A 15,429-nucleotide genomic window follows, 5' to 3' on the forward strand; every position below is an offset into this window, starting at 1 on the left:
AATAGCACCATTTTCCACCTTGAAATACAAATTTTCCCAGACCCCCCCACTTCAATAGGGGGGATTGATGATTCTTTATAAAAAGGTATATTGCCCCCCCCTTTGGAAATTTAGTTGTTGCGCCCCTGAGCTACATTATAAATACTTTAAAACATTGTGGACGGTTGATTTGGTTAGGATAGCTACATTAAAGATACGGAAAAAAAAAGCACGAACTTCGGGTTTTGGCTCTCTCGTCTGTGAAATGAAGGCTTCCCTCATGATGTTAGCATTATGGTATGTGATTTAGAACACAAAACATCAAAGATTCCCATCGTCATATACGTACAGTTAAAATCACACAGCATCATAGCTTCTGCTTTTATATATGTAGGCACAGTAGACCATTGAAAGTTACAGTCTTTTAAGTATTATATAACTTTAGAAAAAAATATATCAATGTTGCTGAGTATGAAAGTTTGAGTGTCATTTTAACTTTTTAAAAATTTTAATATTTATATCTAATTTATCAAATTTTTTCTTCCAGCACATAATTTGAATTTTAGCTTGAAATGTGATTGCGTTTATTTTCAAGTAGCTTAAATATGTATAACACCAAAAACCATAGTTTACACTTTTAACTTCATGCACTTTAAATTCTCGAAGATTAATTTTGGACAGCTTAAGGATACTAAAATCTATAGTCGCTAGCTTCAATTATGAGCAATCATAACAAATTATTTAATAGTCTATAAATGTTGTTAGTTTTTTTTTTTAAGTATACCCATTTAGAGTGAAAATTCTTTTAAGTTTTAAGAATATAATATTTTAAAAACGATAAATTATGCAGAATTTTTGAGTCACAATATATTTAAACTCGCTTTGTGAATACAACTAAAGTATAATAATGTAAAGTACCGTATGTAATAACATTTAAGGCTCAACCATTCTAAACCACATCCCTCTTTTGGACAAATATAAGGCAACATCATTCAATGTTTGTCTTTAGTCCCTGTGTAAAAATTGTCAATGAGTTTAAAATTCACTTCAGTTTAATCTTAAACTATAAATGGTTCAGACCCATAAGGTCACAATATACTAAAACTTGCATTGTTAAAATAGTGTATATGTGTATATATATAAAATAGCAAACCATATTTGTTCATGTATAAGAGATGTGTTCATAAAGTAACGGGAATCAGGAATTTTGTAATTTTGTGGGTTTTATCAGTCAGATTCACAAAATTTTTCGTTGTTGTGTTGGTAAACAAGCCTGAAAATATCTGTACATTGTTAGCAATACCCCTATTGGATGTTTAGTTTGTTGTCAGCTATCAAAACGGTTAAATGTGTATTGGTACTATCCGCTATTAGTTATTTTTAATTATTTTTTTTTAAGTACATGAATCAGAGAATTTGTAATATATGTTGTTATAAGAATGGAGTTGAGTGTAAGAATGTTTTAGAAATGTTAACTATTGTTTTCACAACAGGAACGCTCAGATTCAGACGAGGGCTCATCAAGTCTGAGAAGCAAACATACACGCCAGCAAGCGTGCCTACCTGCGGAATGCCAGCTTGCCGCGGGAAGTAGCCATTTGCTGGCGCGTAACCTGTGTTTGCTTCTCGGATTTACTGAGACCTCGTCTTAAGCTGAGTGTTCATGTTGCAGAAACAATATTTAACATTTCTATAACATTGCTACACTTTATTCCATTCTTATAACAACATTTAATGCAAACTCTCTGATTCATTTTCTTAAACAAATAAATAAAATAACAAATTGTCAATGTTACCAAAAAACATTTAACTTTTTCGACAACTAACAACAAACTAAACATCCAATATAGCTAACAATGTACAGATACTTTTCATACATGTTTACCAACACGACAGTGAAAATAATTGCGCAAATCGACTAATTCAACCCGCGAAATTACAATATTCCACTTACTTTTTGAAAACACCTCTTATGATGCTATTTTATTCTAAGACACTGCCTTATTTTATTCCTTAGTCACTCTCTAAACAAATGCATGAGTTTAAGCCACACTTCAATTATTTTAGGAGCACATCTCTTTTAAATGTTACCTAGCATATTCTCGGCACATATTTTATTGAACGAAAATGTATTTACATATTACTTGGTCTCAATCTAAAATGAGGGGAAGTGGCATTTGACAAGTGCCCGGTGTCTTTCAAAAATGGACAGTAGCTTATTGTGTGAAAATGATTATTAGTATATTATCTTAGTATGATAGTTGATGAGGCATCTTTACTGTATGTGCAACATCCTGAGACACCGCCTCACTACATGACCTATCCATACTTCTCCTGGTGATGGTGATTTTTGCTTGTAAATACACAATGTCACCAAATGCATATCGCACCCAATATTTCCAAAGATTGAAATTCTCTAACACAGGTGCATCTTGGAATCGGGTAAATTTGGAAGGCAGAGGACACAATCAATGGTAAATTTTACCCTTTTTCAAGGTACAGTAAGTCACAAAAACAATGCATCTTAAAATAGGGAAATTTAAGTTATTTTAACGCATCTACATAAAATAAATTAGGGAAATACCCATAAAATATGACATTTAATTACAAACAAAGAGTTGTATATGTGGAATGCTGTTCACTTTAGTTGAGTCAGTGACAAAAAATAATATTTATGTTGGTTCCAAAGGTTCATAGCATACCAGTAAAGAAAAACATCTTATTTAATTATAATTTATATTACCCGTACGTGCTCGTGCACAAAAAATTTAATCACATTCAAACCAAGAACAAAAAGTAATAGTACATGTGCGTACATACACTCGCGGTCATAGTGTGATGCAAACAGAAAACTTGCCCAAATTCAGCATGCACAGCGATAAAACGTTAGTACGGTAATTGACATGAAAGAAAACAAAAATTGGTAGCAAATGATTTAAAAGAAAGAAAGAAAAAAAAACACAAGCAGGTTAAAGGTTAAAGTCACTGTAGGTTTGTTGTACTCGAAGTCTCTTTTTGACCTTTTAACTCTCGGAACAACCTTACACGTTTTACATGCCGGGAACAGTACGGCGGGTGGCCGTGCTACTCGAGGGAGCAAGATGCTCTCAGGTCACTCAGGTCACTCAGGACACTCAGGTCACTCAGGCAACTCAGGTCACTCAGGTCACTCAGGCCACTCAGGTCACTCAGGCCACTCAGGTCATGCCCCACATGCTCCCCTCGAGGGAGAGTTGCAAGGGCAAGTCGTCTGCCAGTTGCTCAGGGGCGGTCGTCCACTTCCGTGTTGTTCGTAATGTTCAGTGCGTTGTGAGTTTCAGGAAAATTAATAAATTACATGTGTGTACCAAGTTACAAATGACAATGAAGATCGCATATTTATATCTCATGATATTTTGAATAAAGTAAATTTTGTCAACATTTTATTTATTTCATTGCTACAGGTTATGTGGACTACATTCAAATTGACGAAACACATACAACATGATTTGATTAAGCTCTCATATTTTTTTGGCACGATATTGGGCATTGCTTAAGGGCTTAAGCAGTTTCAACTTCAAACGAATCTTACTTCGCAATTGTATTTTTTTCAAGATGCCTGCTTTTGTGCCATGTAAAAAAAAAAAAAAACAATAAACCTCATGTTATTCTCTTGGCCTATTTGAGAGCCAACTCTTTTTGGCTTAGGTTCATTTGATCCTAACACTTACCACTCTTAGGGTGAAAAAGAGAATGCGAGTAAAACATACATTGCACGTTTCTGGGGCGGTGAGATCAGGAAGGTCAAGAAACACGTAAATAGTACAGGAGACCTTGAAGCCTGTGCACATTTCAGGACAGCATTCATTTACAGCTCTCCGGTTTCAAGCTACAGGAGTTTCATTGTTTGTTTTTCGCACGTGTCAATCATGGCGGACATTCGTTTTGTTATTGTGAGTTTTCTTGGGGTGGTCCGATTCCCCATTCCTCATTACCTTCCAAGCTTTTCAGCGTAGTTCCATTGCAGGCTCTTTGCTCATAAACAAATAATACCATACCATGTGGTTCACCACCCACATATACCATTATTTTTTAATATAAATACTTTTGTGTCACCTATTTCTTTGTTTATATTCAATGTGTCAAACACTATATTGAATTTCTTTCAAAATATTACTGGATGCAGGGGAATATGCAAGATTTCATTTCATGGGGAAAAGGAAGGGGGAGGGGAAAAAAATAGAACTTCAAATCAAGTATGTAGTTAATTTCCTTACTGAGGAACACAAATATCATAAATAAAGGCAGAGGACTTCCCCAGAGACAATTTAAATTTTAAGGTGCAAAATCATTCTATTCAAATATTTTTTGTACTTAGCATTTAATATACAAAATAATGGGTATTGAAATTTTTTTTGAGAAAATTTATGTTTTTGGAAACCTTTTAATTATGACACAATTACCATAGGTGGAGCCTTGATGACTAAAAAATAATTTATTTTAACATCAGGAGAAATGTGAATGTTACACACTGCAACTAAAAAAATAATTGCATTGATGTTAAGGCTGTATTAAAGATAAAAATAAAATAAATTTAAAAAACCACATCACTAAAGCGATATAATCTTAGGCAGCAGAACCTGCAGTGCTATACTTACTTAGCTCACTGTTTCCTTTCAAATTATTTCCTTTTGTTGGTGGGAATGTTATATTGTTTAGGATATTGGGTTATATTTTTGTCATTTTACATGCAGAATGGGAGGATAATTAGTAATGATGAATAAACACAAATAAGTCCACCGCGAGCACAGGCAACGACGACCTTCTTGGATGCAACAATTCGAGGAGAGGAAGGGTTGGTTTGGACACAGAGGCATCTTCATGCAAGACACTGACTTGCCCCTGGACGACATGCCACTCTCATCACACATGTGCTGGCAGGGCTACATACATGCCACAGGGTGGGCTCCACAGGCAATTTTGGCAAGAGGAAACTGCCTATCGAGTCAGCCCAGGGGCGTAGCCAGGGGGGGGGGGGGTTAGGGTTTAGAACCCCCCCCCCCCTCCTTAGCACCAAATCTTTAATTAATTTCGTATTCATCACTCATACAAATTTCATATTAAAATTAATAACAATTTTACCATTACAATATTTAAATTTAAGTACCGAAAACTGCTACTATTTTACACCTTAAAATCCAAATTTTCCCGGGGGAGGACCCCCGAACCCCCTGCTTTAATAGGGGGGGGGGGGAAGGCATGCTTCTTAACATCCCCCATACACAAATCCTGGCTATGCCACTGAGTCAGCCATCTTGGAAAAAGTATTTTTGATGGACAGATGTGTAACACCTAAAATCCTAACTGCATCAGAGATATGATTGCATGAACAAAATAAATACTACCAATGTTAAGGTTCCGTTAGTAACTTTTGTACATACAAGTCATGATATATATCCACATAGTTTACTTAAAAACTATGTAAATATCACTTAAATTCAGTTACTTATAGTAGGTATGTGCTAACTGATACAATGTACATTTTTTTAATGAAGGAACTAACTTAGCACTTTCATAGCCTTAGATCAAGGCATTGATAATGGCTTTTCATTTTATTTCAGACTTAAATCTTGAGTCTTAAAAACTTTTTTTTCAATTACGTAAAACAAGTAGATGACTATTATAAAAAATATAAACTTGATTAGTTACACATTGTAACACACTAAGTACGAAACCATTCTTTAGTCATTCTCCTATGGGAAAGATTTATATCTATGGAGCTGTTCAAAATGCTTTTCATTAATGATTTGACTGTAATCTTTCTCGAGAAAGTGTGTGTAGTTGACGACAATGCACGAGTAATTTAGCAACGTGACTTGCCCTCGACACAGAAGGAAAGTGTATATGCATGTGCGTTAAAAAATCTGAGAACTTAACCTTTGATCAGAGCATCTGCCAGTTAGTTGCGAGTCGTCTTTCCTGATGCGATACTTTGTTTTAATAAGCAAAAATGAAAATTAAAAATTACAATTTAAGGCGAAAACACCATAAAAATTAATTTGATGATTGGAAAAAATTATAATAAGTATAAGTGTTTGTGACTTTTGTTGGTTTTACCATTGAAATATGGTATAAAAAATTATGTCAACAGCGTGAGTGTTGTTTCCATGTGTTCGTACATAAATTTTCTTTACCTCCCAAGTTTATTGCTATTCTATACATGAGGAATCACTACAAAGCATAAACAAAGTCTTGAGATGCATTCAAAGCAAAAAAAAAAAAAAGAAATAAAAGAAAGCCCGCTCAAGGGGGGTGATTTCAAAGCGAAGCACAGCATCAAAGCACCAGGTCTTATCTTTTTTTTTTTTGTTACTTACGTGATATGAAATTGTACGCGTTTATCCACTCGGATATGAAGCCAATGACCCGTGTTTTCTCGTTGGTGTAAATGGTGATGGTGCAGTTGGTGTTGGTCTCGTCTGATACGTGATCCCCCTGCATGTCTTTGGTCGTGGCGTGGTCGGCGGGGCGGTGGTGGGGCGGGGAGACCGGGTTAGGTTCAGGCCTGCGCTTGCCTACCTCTGCAACGCAAACAACACAGTGTTCGTCGGTCACACGTCCGGCCCCCAGCGTCATCCATGGACACCTTTTTTTTCTTTTACTTCCTCAATTTCCCAACTCTGCATCTCACTTGCGCACTGGCATTCTAGCACAAGAGCATAGTCAAGGAGGAACAGGAAGGTGTCATAGGACCCTCTCCAGAACCACAATGATTTCTCGATAACAATGCAACTCATCAACCGACTTCAAATGAGTCAAGTATGGCTCAATTTTCGGTGGACGAATATTCAAATTGAGAGAGCAGCCGTGTCAACAAACACGTGTTGGGACTTAAAAAACCATAAGCAGTGGCACGTAGTGTAAGTGGAGATTTTATATCTAAGAATTTCGGGTTTGGAAGAAAGTACTGAATGGTCATCAGAAAAAAAAATTGTTTACCCCATCATCTTTTCAATATATTTCCGGGCGAGAACCTCACGCTTCAACCTCCAAAAACAGGTTTAGCCAAAGTATATTCTCATAACTAACTTTGGCCACCATCTTCCACAAAACCTGGCTACGCCCATGTTCGGGCACTAAAATTTCAATTTAAGCGTCCATTCAATGTCGAGGCACGCTGCTTCTTTCCCGCTCGAGCACGCTAGTATTTGGGAAAAATATCAGCAACTTTCCAACTTTTTTTTTGTGAAGAAATAGCATTTGACTTCTCAGCTACGCTCGTGGACAATTGGCATGAATCTCTCTGTTGCTTGCTCCATTGCAACGAGCGGTTACTTGTTGAGAATTTATTGTGACCTAAAAAAAATTAATCATGTACTGAATAACAATCATTTGTAACTAATTTTAGAGTAACCATCATCTATAACTTGTTATTTCTGAGCAAACCCCACTCAAGTCTAGAACTCTTGGATGAGCCAAAATGTCATGGGCGTATCCAGCTGCCCCCTTCCATTTCGAAGTTGGAAAAATAAATAAAAAAAGGAGCAAGGCCTTGTTGTTAAAGAAAATATGGTAACCAATCTTCAAAAAAACTATTAACGTTTGTTGAATTCCGGAAAATAATCCCCCTTTCCTTTTTTTGCTTTGAGCTGGATACCAGAAGCGTACGCAGAATTTATTGTTATTGGGGGTGGGGAGGGAGAGAGAGAGGGAGGAATAGAACCTGTTTGCCTGCTGTTCTGCTGGTTGCTTTCAAGTTATTTCCTTTTGTTGGTTATGATAATTTTTTTTTAAGAATTTGTTAATATTTCAGCAGGGGAGGGGTGTGCATACCCCATCTCCCCCTGCATATGCCCCTGCTGGATGATGACACGTCCTTGAAAATTGTAGTAGAGTGGTTCAAATTCAGCAGAGTGCGCACAAACATCACGAGGAGCAAAAAAATATCGTAATGATGTAAGAGACAAACAATTTCCGAAGCTAGCTTGCCGCCTCGGAGCCCACAAATCACGAGTCGTGTCGAGTATAAGACCCACGCTCCATGCGATGAGATGCGCCTGATTTGGATCGCACACCCGAAATGCATCGAGTTAGAGAAGCAAAAACCGACTGCTGAAATAAAGGCGAGGGGAGTGAAAACCTCCTTCGGCATTTCTTGGCCAACATTTGGGCATCGAATGCCTTGTTTCACCTCCAGAATATCTCGGAAGTTTGCATCCAGAAATACTTCATCGGATAGCTGCATGCACTTGAGATGTGCTGTACTCCTGCGATTTGAACTGTCATTGCTTTCATGGACGATCCAAGTGAATTTTCATGCATCATACATAATTATAAGACGAAAAACACTAAATTGTTATTTAGTTACTTACCGTTCAACTATTAATTATCACAGTGTGCAAGAAGAGAAAATGTTAAAAAATAAACTAATATTAAGTTTATTTAAAACATTAAAAAAATAACTACGGAAATAAGTTTTACATCAGCAAACCTAATGTGGTGCAACAAACAAGAATACAGGATCATTTCAAAGCAACAGGTTAGTAGAAATACAATTCTAGCATTATTTTTGCAAAAACAATATAATTTAAATCAAAATAAATATAATATTTAGTTAGCTTCATAGCACATATATCCAAAGAAAAATTTTGAGTGTTTCATGAATAAATAAAAATTTAAGTGTAATTAAACTTTTAGGAATAATAACATTAGCAGTTTGACTGAAACTTTTGCGATAACACTATTACGAATATTTCTGCTCTACACATGTTAAAATCTCCAAACTACGTTATCACATGTTCTTCAGTATCACGAATGAGTTGCGGAACAGCTGAGCTGGAATTAGTCAGCATTCTCATAAGTTTTGAATAAAGCATTTCGCGGAGCGGGAGGTTAGCAGTCACATGACTGTTTGCAGTGGCGCAACAACAGGGGGGGGCAAGGGTATTTCCCTCCCCCCCCACCTCTGAAACATTGTAATGGGGGCAAACGGGGGCAAATAAAGTGCGTGTAATCAATTTTTAGATAATAAAACTGCTTAAATAGCACCATTTTCCACCTTGAAATACAAATTTTCTGGGGGAGAACCCCCGGACCCCCCGCTTCAATAGGGGGGATCGATGACTCGTTATAAAAAGGTATATTGCCCCCCCCCCCCTTTGGAAATTTAGTTGTTGTGCCCCTAACTGTTTGTGCAGTAATCACTGGCGCTCTTGTGAATTTTTTTTGTGCCCAAAGCACCAGAGGGCGGCACACACATACAGTTTTAAACCTACTAGCACAAAAGACCTCACAGCTATAAGCGCTAATTACGAAATCAATCGTTTCCAGAACATGTACAGCTGTCCCGAAAATCTGGGCTCATTGGAAAGGGGGGGGGGGAATAGGTGAAACACAAAATGGACTTTTGGAATTTTTCATGTCTAAGAAGGTCCGTTAAATGACTCGTTTTAGTCTTTCGCACTGTTCAAAAAATATATGTTGATGACGAAACCACGAAACTAAACTTGTGTGGACAATTTAAATGCTAATCACAGTCAGATAATGTCAAAAAATCGTGAGCGATTTGTAAATGGCATGTTATCACCCGTTGCTTTGCACACATTAAGGCTAGTTTTTTACACTGCGTTGATTTTTTGAAGTTATACTTCTCATACGAGGTCCTGGCATTTAACATTTGCGTTACTTTCTAATGTAGCTGTGGAGGGGGAAAAGAAAGAGAGAGATAACCGGTGAGTTACTGCTTGATAGCGCAAATCATAAATATTGCTCATTGGCACAGGGTTACTGATGGCAGCAACAACGTGTTTTTTCAAATACTTTCAAACACTTCTGTAAACATATACAGACTTTCTCATGATTTTTTTCATACTTTAGCCTACTTTCGTAACTCAAAACTCTCCACTCTGAGGTTAGAACCGGTGTTTAGAAGTTAAAATTGTGAAAATATGTATATATATTTTCAATACGGTTATTTATCGTAATTTTAGCTACTTAAAAAGACATTGATTCAGTCTTAGATAACCACTGAAGACATGGACAGACACCAGTAAAAGTGATTCAAATATTAGAGTGCCCTAAAAATTTCCTATCGCTCTTACGTGTGAAGTTGCACTTCTGACGTGTGTAGCTGCCACGCATCAAAGTTTTTTTTTTGAGAAATTAAAATAAGAAGGCAATCTTCAAAACCTATCATACTGCCATGATAACATATACCGAAGCAAGGGAAGTGTTAAACGCGAGAACCTCGTGTGAGAAGTATAACTTAGTCGAATTTCGAGGCGAGACGGAGCCTAGAGGTGGAGACAAGCGCGGAAAGCAACGACCACCCGAGCATCACACGAGAGACCGGACTCCCGGGGACAGCCTGGCGTCCGTCGCGACCCGCCTCCAAAGCCGCCGCCGCCGCCGTACCTGCGTCCGCCTTCCCGTGGGGCGGCGGCCTCCTGGTGGGGGTGGGGGCGGCGGGACGGTCGTCCAGCCCGTTGCCGCCCGCCGCCGCCGCCGCCTCCTCGTCCTCGCGGCTCGGGGGCGGCGCGGCGGCCGGCTCCCGGAAGAACTCCTCGTAGTCCTCCAAGGCGCCGCCTCCGCCGCCGTCGAGCCCCGCCTCCGACGCCGTCTCGTCGTCCTCGGGTCCGGCGTCGAACGTCTCCTTCAGCACCTTGCGCGGCACTGCGAGGCCGCACATAAAAAAAATTTCGAAAATTGAAATTTTTAAAAGTTATGATGCGTGTAGGGTGCAAAATGGTAGTGCCATCGGCACGTGGTGTTCCCAAGCTGTCACCCATCTAAGTACTAACCACGCTCGACGATGCTTAACTTCGGTGTTGAGAACCTGTGTGTTCATCGTGATAACACACGTCGCTCGCGTGACGTCAGCCGCTCTGAACCCGTCCCACCAGCGCTACGCCACGGCAGTCCACAGGCGGTGGAAATTGTAAGCGTCACGGCTTCCCCGTCAAATAAATTATGTAATTCTAAACGATTTTGGTTTTGAACTCTAAAGAAATTCTTCTATATGCCCCGACAACAGTGTTTCAAAATTACTACTGGTTTATAAGAAATTACACTTTGTATGTTACAATAGGTAGCCTATTCAGTGACATAATGTTTTAATAGCGTAGCCGTAACTTAAAAAAAAGACAGGGATGTTTAATGTCAGTTCATTAGGCAAAATAAGTGTGGAAAATAGTCTTAAACTCCGGCCGTACCGTACTGTCTTTTAATAAAGTCTCAGCTATGCGTATTCCTAACAATCTCTGGAGAACCACAGAATCAAGTTGCAGCTAGCATCCAGTAAACAGTAGACCAGAGACAACAGAATCAGGCATATCGTTCGTGTGAAACAGTCTCGGTCACGCTAAAACACAATGGCGGCGGGTTATTACCCGCGAACTTACGCATTGTATTGTCCCAGTGCCTCCAACTATTTGTAAACTGTTCCCTGAATAAGTTTCCAGTACTAACTCCTCACATCAATAAGCATTTTAGAACAAAACACAGTCCAAAAAACTAAATATTCGATTATCTTATTCATGAATTAAAAAAAAAAATGCTTGAATGAAACATTTTTTTAAAATATAAAATTAGGCGCCAATTATGCAAAAATAACCATAGCCGTGTGTTGTACAAAGCTGTAGTGTATTACAGACTATTTGTTGACAAATGGTTTCCAAAGGAATTTTTTTTGTGAAAGTAGAGAATTTTTTTTTCCGCAGGGTACCAACTTGTAGCGTCGTCTGTGGCGACGTGACAGGGCCGCCGGCAAAAAATCTAATTCAAAAGTCTTTATTTATGCATTTTTTTACACTGGTTTTACAATACTAGTTGGTACTCCAGCACTCAGTGCTCTTTTACCAAGGACTTAACATATTTTGTTAACATTAAACTATTCTCATATATACATATATACATTTACAATATTTACATTAAAGAGCAATCTTGTTGTTCGCACATGCACGCAGTTATATTTTTGATTCTGGTAAACGTAAGTTTTGGAAATGTAATTTAAGACAGTGTGATCAGGATTTAAAAAAATACTGTGAAATCATGTGAACTGTTAATTAGGTCAGGATAGCTACATCATAAATTGGTAATTCCTAAGCAAAAATAAGAAATATTTTATAATATTTTTAATGTAACTATACTAAACAAACCAACCGTCCACAACGTTTGAAAGTTGTTTTAATGTAGCTAACCGTACATAACTGACCATTCACAATAGCTGCGGTAGCGTTAATACGTAAGTGCCGAAAATTAAAATAAAAAAATGGTTGTCTGTAAAGTCGGTTTACGGACGATAGTTTAACGTGACAACGTCATAACAAAACATTGATGAAATTATTGCATACTCTTATGAATAAAATTGAATCATTTTTATTGAATTATCACTATTTTGTATGAATACAAAGGAGTGAAATTAAATCTACATTTTAATTGATAAATTTACTTTTATTTGCACTCATTTATTCAAATATGTTTATCACTTTAACGAACAGATTATTTTAACTATAACTTTTATACATGTTTGCTATTTAACTTCTTCCAATCTGTGTTATTCTGTCAAGGATAGGACGATGATAGGAAAAGTAGGGAAACGAATGGGAGTGTTTCAAGTTTTAATGTGCCTCGAAAAAAGTCAAATCGATGGTTGTTCCAATCGAGTGGAAGAGAGATAGATGCGGCGCAAGCGTGCAATGAGCGTAACGGGACAATTTGCGTAACGGGACAATGAGTCATCCTTTTTCGTGGGTGCAGTCGACGTTCATCGATTTATTAACGTTGTCACGTCAAAAAAAAAAAACCAAACCCTGCATCGATTGTAGATGAGGGCTCAAACAGGCGACTCACCGCAGGTGTAGACGACCTTGAGGTAGACGCGCGTCTCGCGCCGACACGGCCTGCCGAAGGTGGCCGAGTCTGCGGTCACCCTGCAGCGCCGCTTGCCGTGGCACGAGTGCATCACGGCCTCCGTGGCGTAGCTCACCAGGCAGGCTGCCGGGCACACGCGACACACACAACACTCACACGTGGCTTCACTCGCTTCGGGCCTTCTGACTGCACGCCGAGCTCTCCCGCCCCGTCTGCAGTTCGGCAACAGTGGAGAGGTCGGCAGCCGAGCCGTGGAACACGGGGACGGGTGATGGTGTCTTTTAACGGGAAGCCCACAACTCACGTAGTTTCGGTTCCCTGCAAGAATTTCCGAAGATTTCAGAAGTTTTGCGTTTTGGTATCAACGCCACTTCAGCCGCTAAATCAGAAGTTTCCAATGAAAACAAGCATGTTGTGACTGACCTGACCTAACATAACCTAACCTAACCCTTCGATTTTTTTAATTTCAAGTTTTGAGAGAAATCCGAAGTTGCACGAACGTGGTAGGGAACCGAAACTACGTCAGTTGTAGGCTTCCCGTCTTTAACGGAGTGGGAGACAGGGTGTCCACAAGGAAAAAAAATATTTCGTACCAACTTAGGCGAGAAAAAAAGTACTTGATTTGAAAAAAAAAAAAAAAAGTACTAAATAATAATTTGTTATGGTTTGAACAATTTTGGAAGTAATTATGACATTGAAATGCTCGAAATTAAATATCACACCACACACACATACATTCCTTAGTTTTTAAAAATAATTACGATTGATAATAAAACATATTGGAGTTACTGTAATGTTATTATATTAACGAAAAAAAGCACTAGATCTGAGCGTAAATGTACTAGACCACTAAAAGTACTAGATCTAGTACGAAAAGTACTAACTGTGGACACCCTGCTGTGAGGTAGAAGGGACGGTTATGAGGGAGGCAGCAGAAAATGGCGTGGCAAAGGAGGTGCGACTGAAGCGCTATCCTACGAGAAACGGTCGCATACTTAAACACTCGCATATTTGTGCAATATCATAATTTTTAGCGCTCGAATACACGATTATTTTTAAAATCTGCAACCTCATCCAAAGAGAATTATGTTTACTATACATACATAATTATAGGATAAACAAATAAGTTTCTCATCTGTCACGTGTGGACTCTAAGCACAGATTTATTTCTATGAAAAAAAAAGAATTTATTTTTCATAATGTTGGTACCGTGTGAATTAAACAAATAAATGTTACGTGGCAACAAAGCCAGGTTTTAACCTGTACTGTACTCCTTAGTAATTTACTCTCAAGTGAACAAAATAAAAATATTGTGGTGACGTAAGGATGCACTAATTATGTTGTCATGTAGTCAATACGCAACACGTTTATATTACAATACAATACGACCCTGAGACACTTCCTTCTAAGCCAACGAATTGGAAGAGCGATGCCACACACGCCTGAAGCCACGCAACCAGCCACTCTAGATTGTATTGCGGGTGTAGAAAACTCAGGCGGCACTCATTTCCCGAGTCAGCCTGACGCATATGCAACCAAACAAAACTACTTGCCTGGCGGTTCATCAGTCCTCAAGGTGTCTGCTGCGGCTCACTCATCTAATTAGCCGTTTGGTCAGAATTACAATCGCGGAAATGTCGGTGCTACAAAGCGGAGATTTTTCCGGGTTTCCCCAGAATATTCCAAACTATCGGGTACAAAGTATCAATAACCTACCGAGTGCCGGAATGCAGAGGTTGTGTAACATCTAACCTCGGTAACGAGCAAATTCATGTGGTCTCATGTTGCGAATACTTATGATATGAAAACCGAAAACGAATTTTAATGTATTATTGTTCAAATAATTCCGAAATTAACAATTTTTATAATTTTTTCGGAATTTTTGGTAAAAAATTAAAAAAATATTCAAGTTTACGTTTGAGGTCGTGACCTATGTGGCTTAAGGTGGCTTGCTTTCAAAATTCTTAAGCCGCTTTTAGGAATTCCGGTTCTTTCAAAGGCAATGTTCTTTTGAGGCATACAGAATTACGAATTTTTTGATTTTTGAGGAATAAAACGGGAATTTTTCCCTCTAAATGGGGAAATTTCTAGCAATTTTTAAGAAATTCGAGAAAAACTGACACAAAGATGGCCGCCGTAACGTCGTCGGAGATGTAGGTTCCAAGGCAGCAAAACCCGCCACCTCCACCTCAAACAGGAAACAACCGCCGGAGTCGCCGTTCATATACTACTGCCAACTTTGTATTGAATCATTTTATCAATCAGACAGGAATTGTAAAATATGTAATGAAACGGCACTGAAGGAAAAAAAAAAAAAAAAAAAAAAGAAACTTAAAAAAAATTATTTCTAAAACCCCGGCTTTGGACGTAATTTTCGACAAGGAATTTCTTGAAAATACTGCCCATCTTGTTGAAACTCACTAAACTTTTAATGCTGTAAAGTTTGCATTGGTCTCCGCGGGCTCTGGTTTTAGCCGCGCCCGCCACAGTTGGCAGCACCGTGGTCACGATACCCGCCAAACGCCGTACACCGAGAGGCACGGGAAGCCTTCTTTTCACAGACGAGAGAGCCTGATCGTGCATCTTCGGTTTTTTTTTTTG

The 15,429-nt window shown here is 38.5% G+C and overlaps 1 protein-coding gene across 2 annotated transcripts in view; it reads right to left on the reverse strand.

Annotated features, from left to right (window-relative positions):
* The window catches only part of LOC134537587 (uncharacterized), a 92,172-nt gene that overhangs the window by 1,005 nt on the left and 75,738 nt on the right, over window positions 1–15,429 (reverse strand). For both annotated transcript variants that reach the window (XM_063378177.1, XM_063378176.1), the window contains exons 5-7: window positions 12,808–12,951; window positions 10,372–10,629; window positions 6,336–6,539 (exon numbers count right to left, since the gene is read on the reverse strand). In XM_063378177.1, coding sequence (XP_063234247.1) covers window positions 6,336–6,539; window positions 10,372–10,629; window positions 12,808–12,951 — 606 coding nt within the window. The remainder of the gene's footprint in view (window positions 1–6,335; window positions 6,540–10,371; window positions 10,630–12,807; window positions 12,952–15,429) is intronic.

Source organism: Bacillus rossius, chromosome 12 (genome assembly GCF_032445375.1).
Source record: "Bacillus rossius redtenbacheri isolate Brsri chromosome 12, Brsri_v3, whole genome shotgun sequence".
In the NCBI taxonomy this organism is placed as follows: Eukaryota; Metazoa; Arthropoda; class Insecta; order Phasmatodea; family Bacillidae; genus Bacillus; species Bacillus rossius.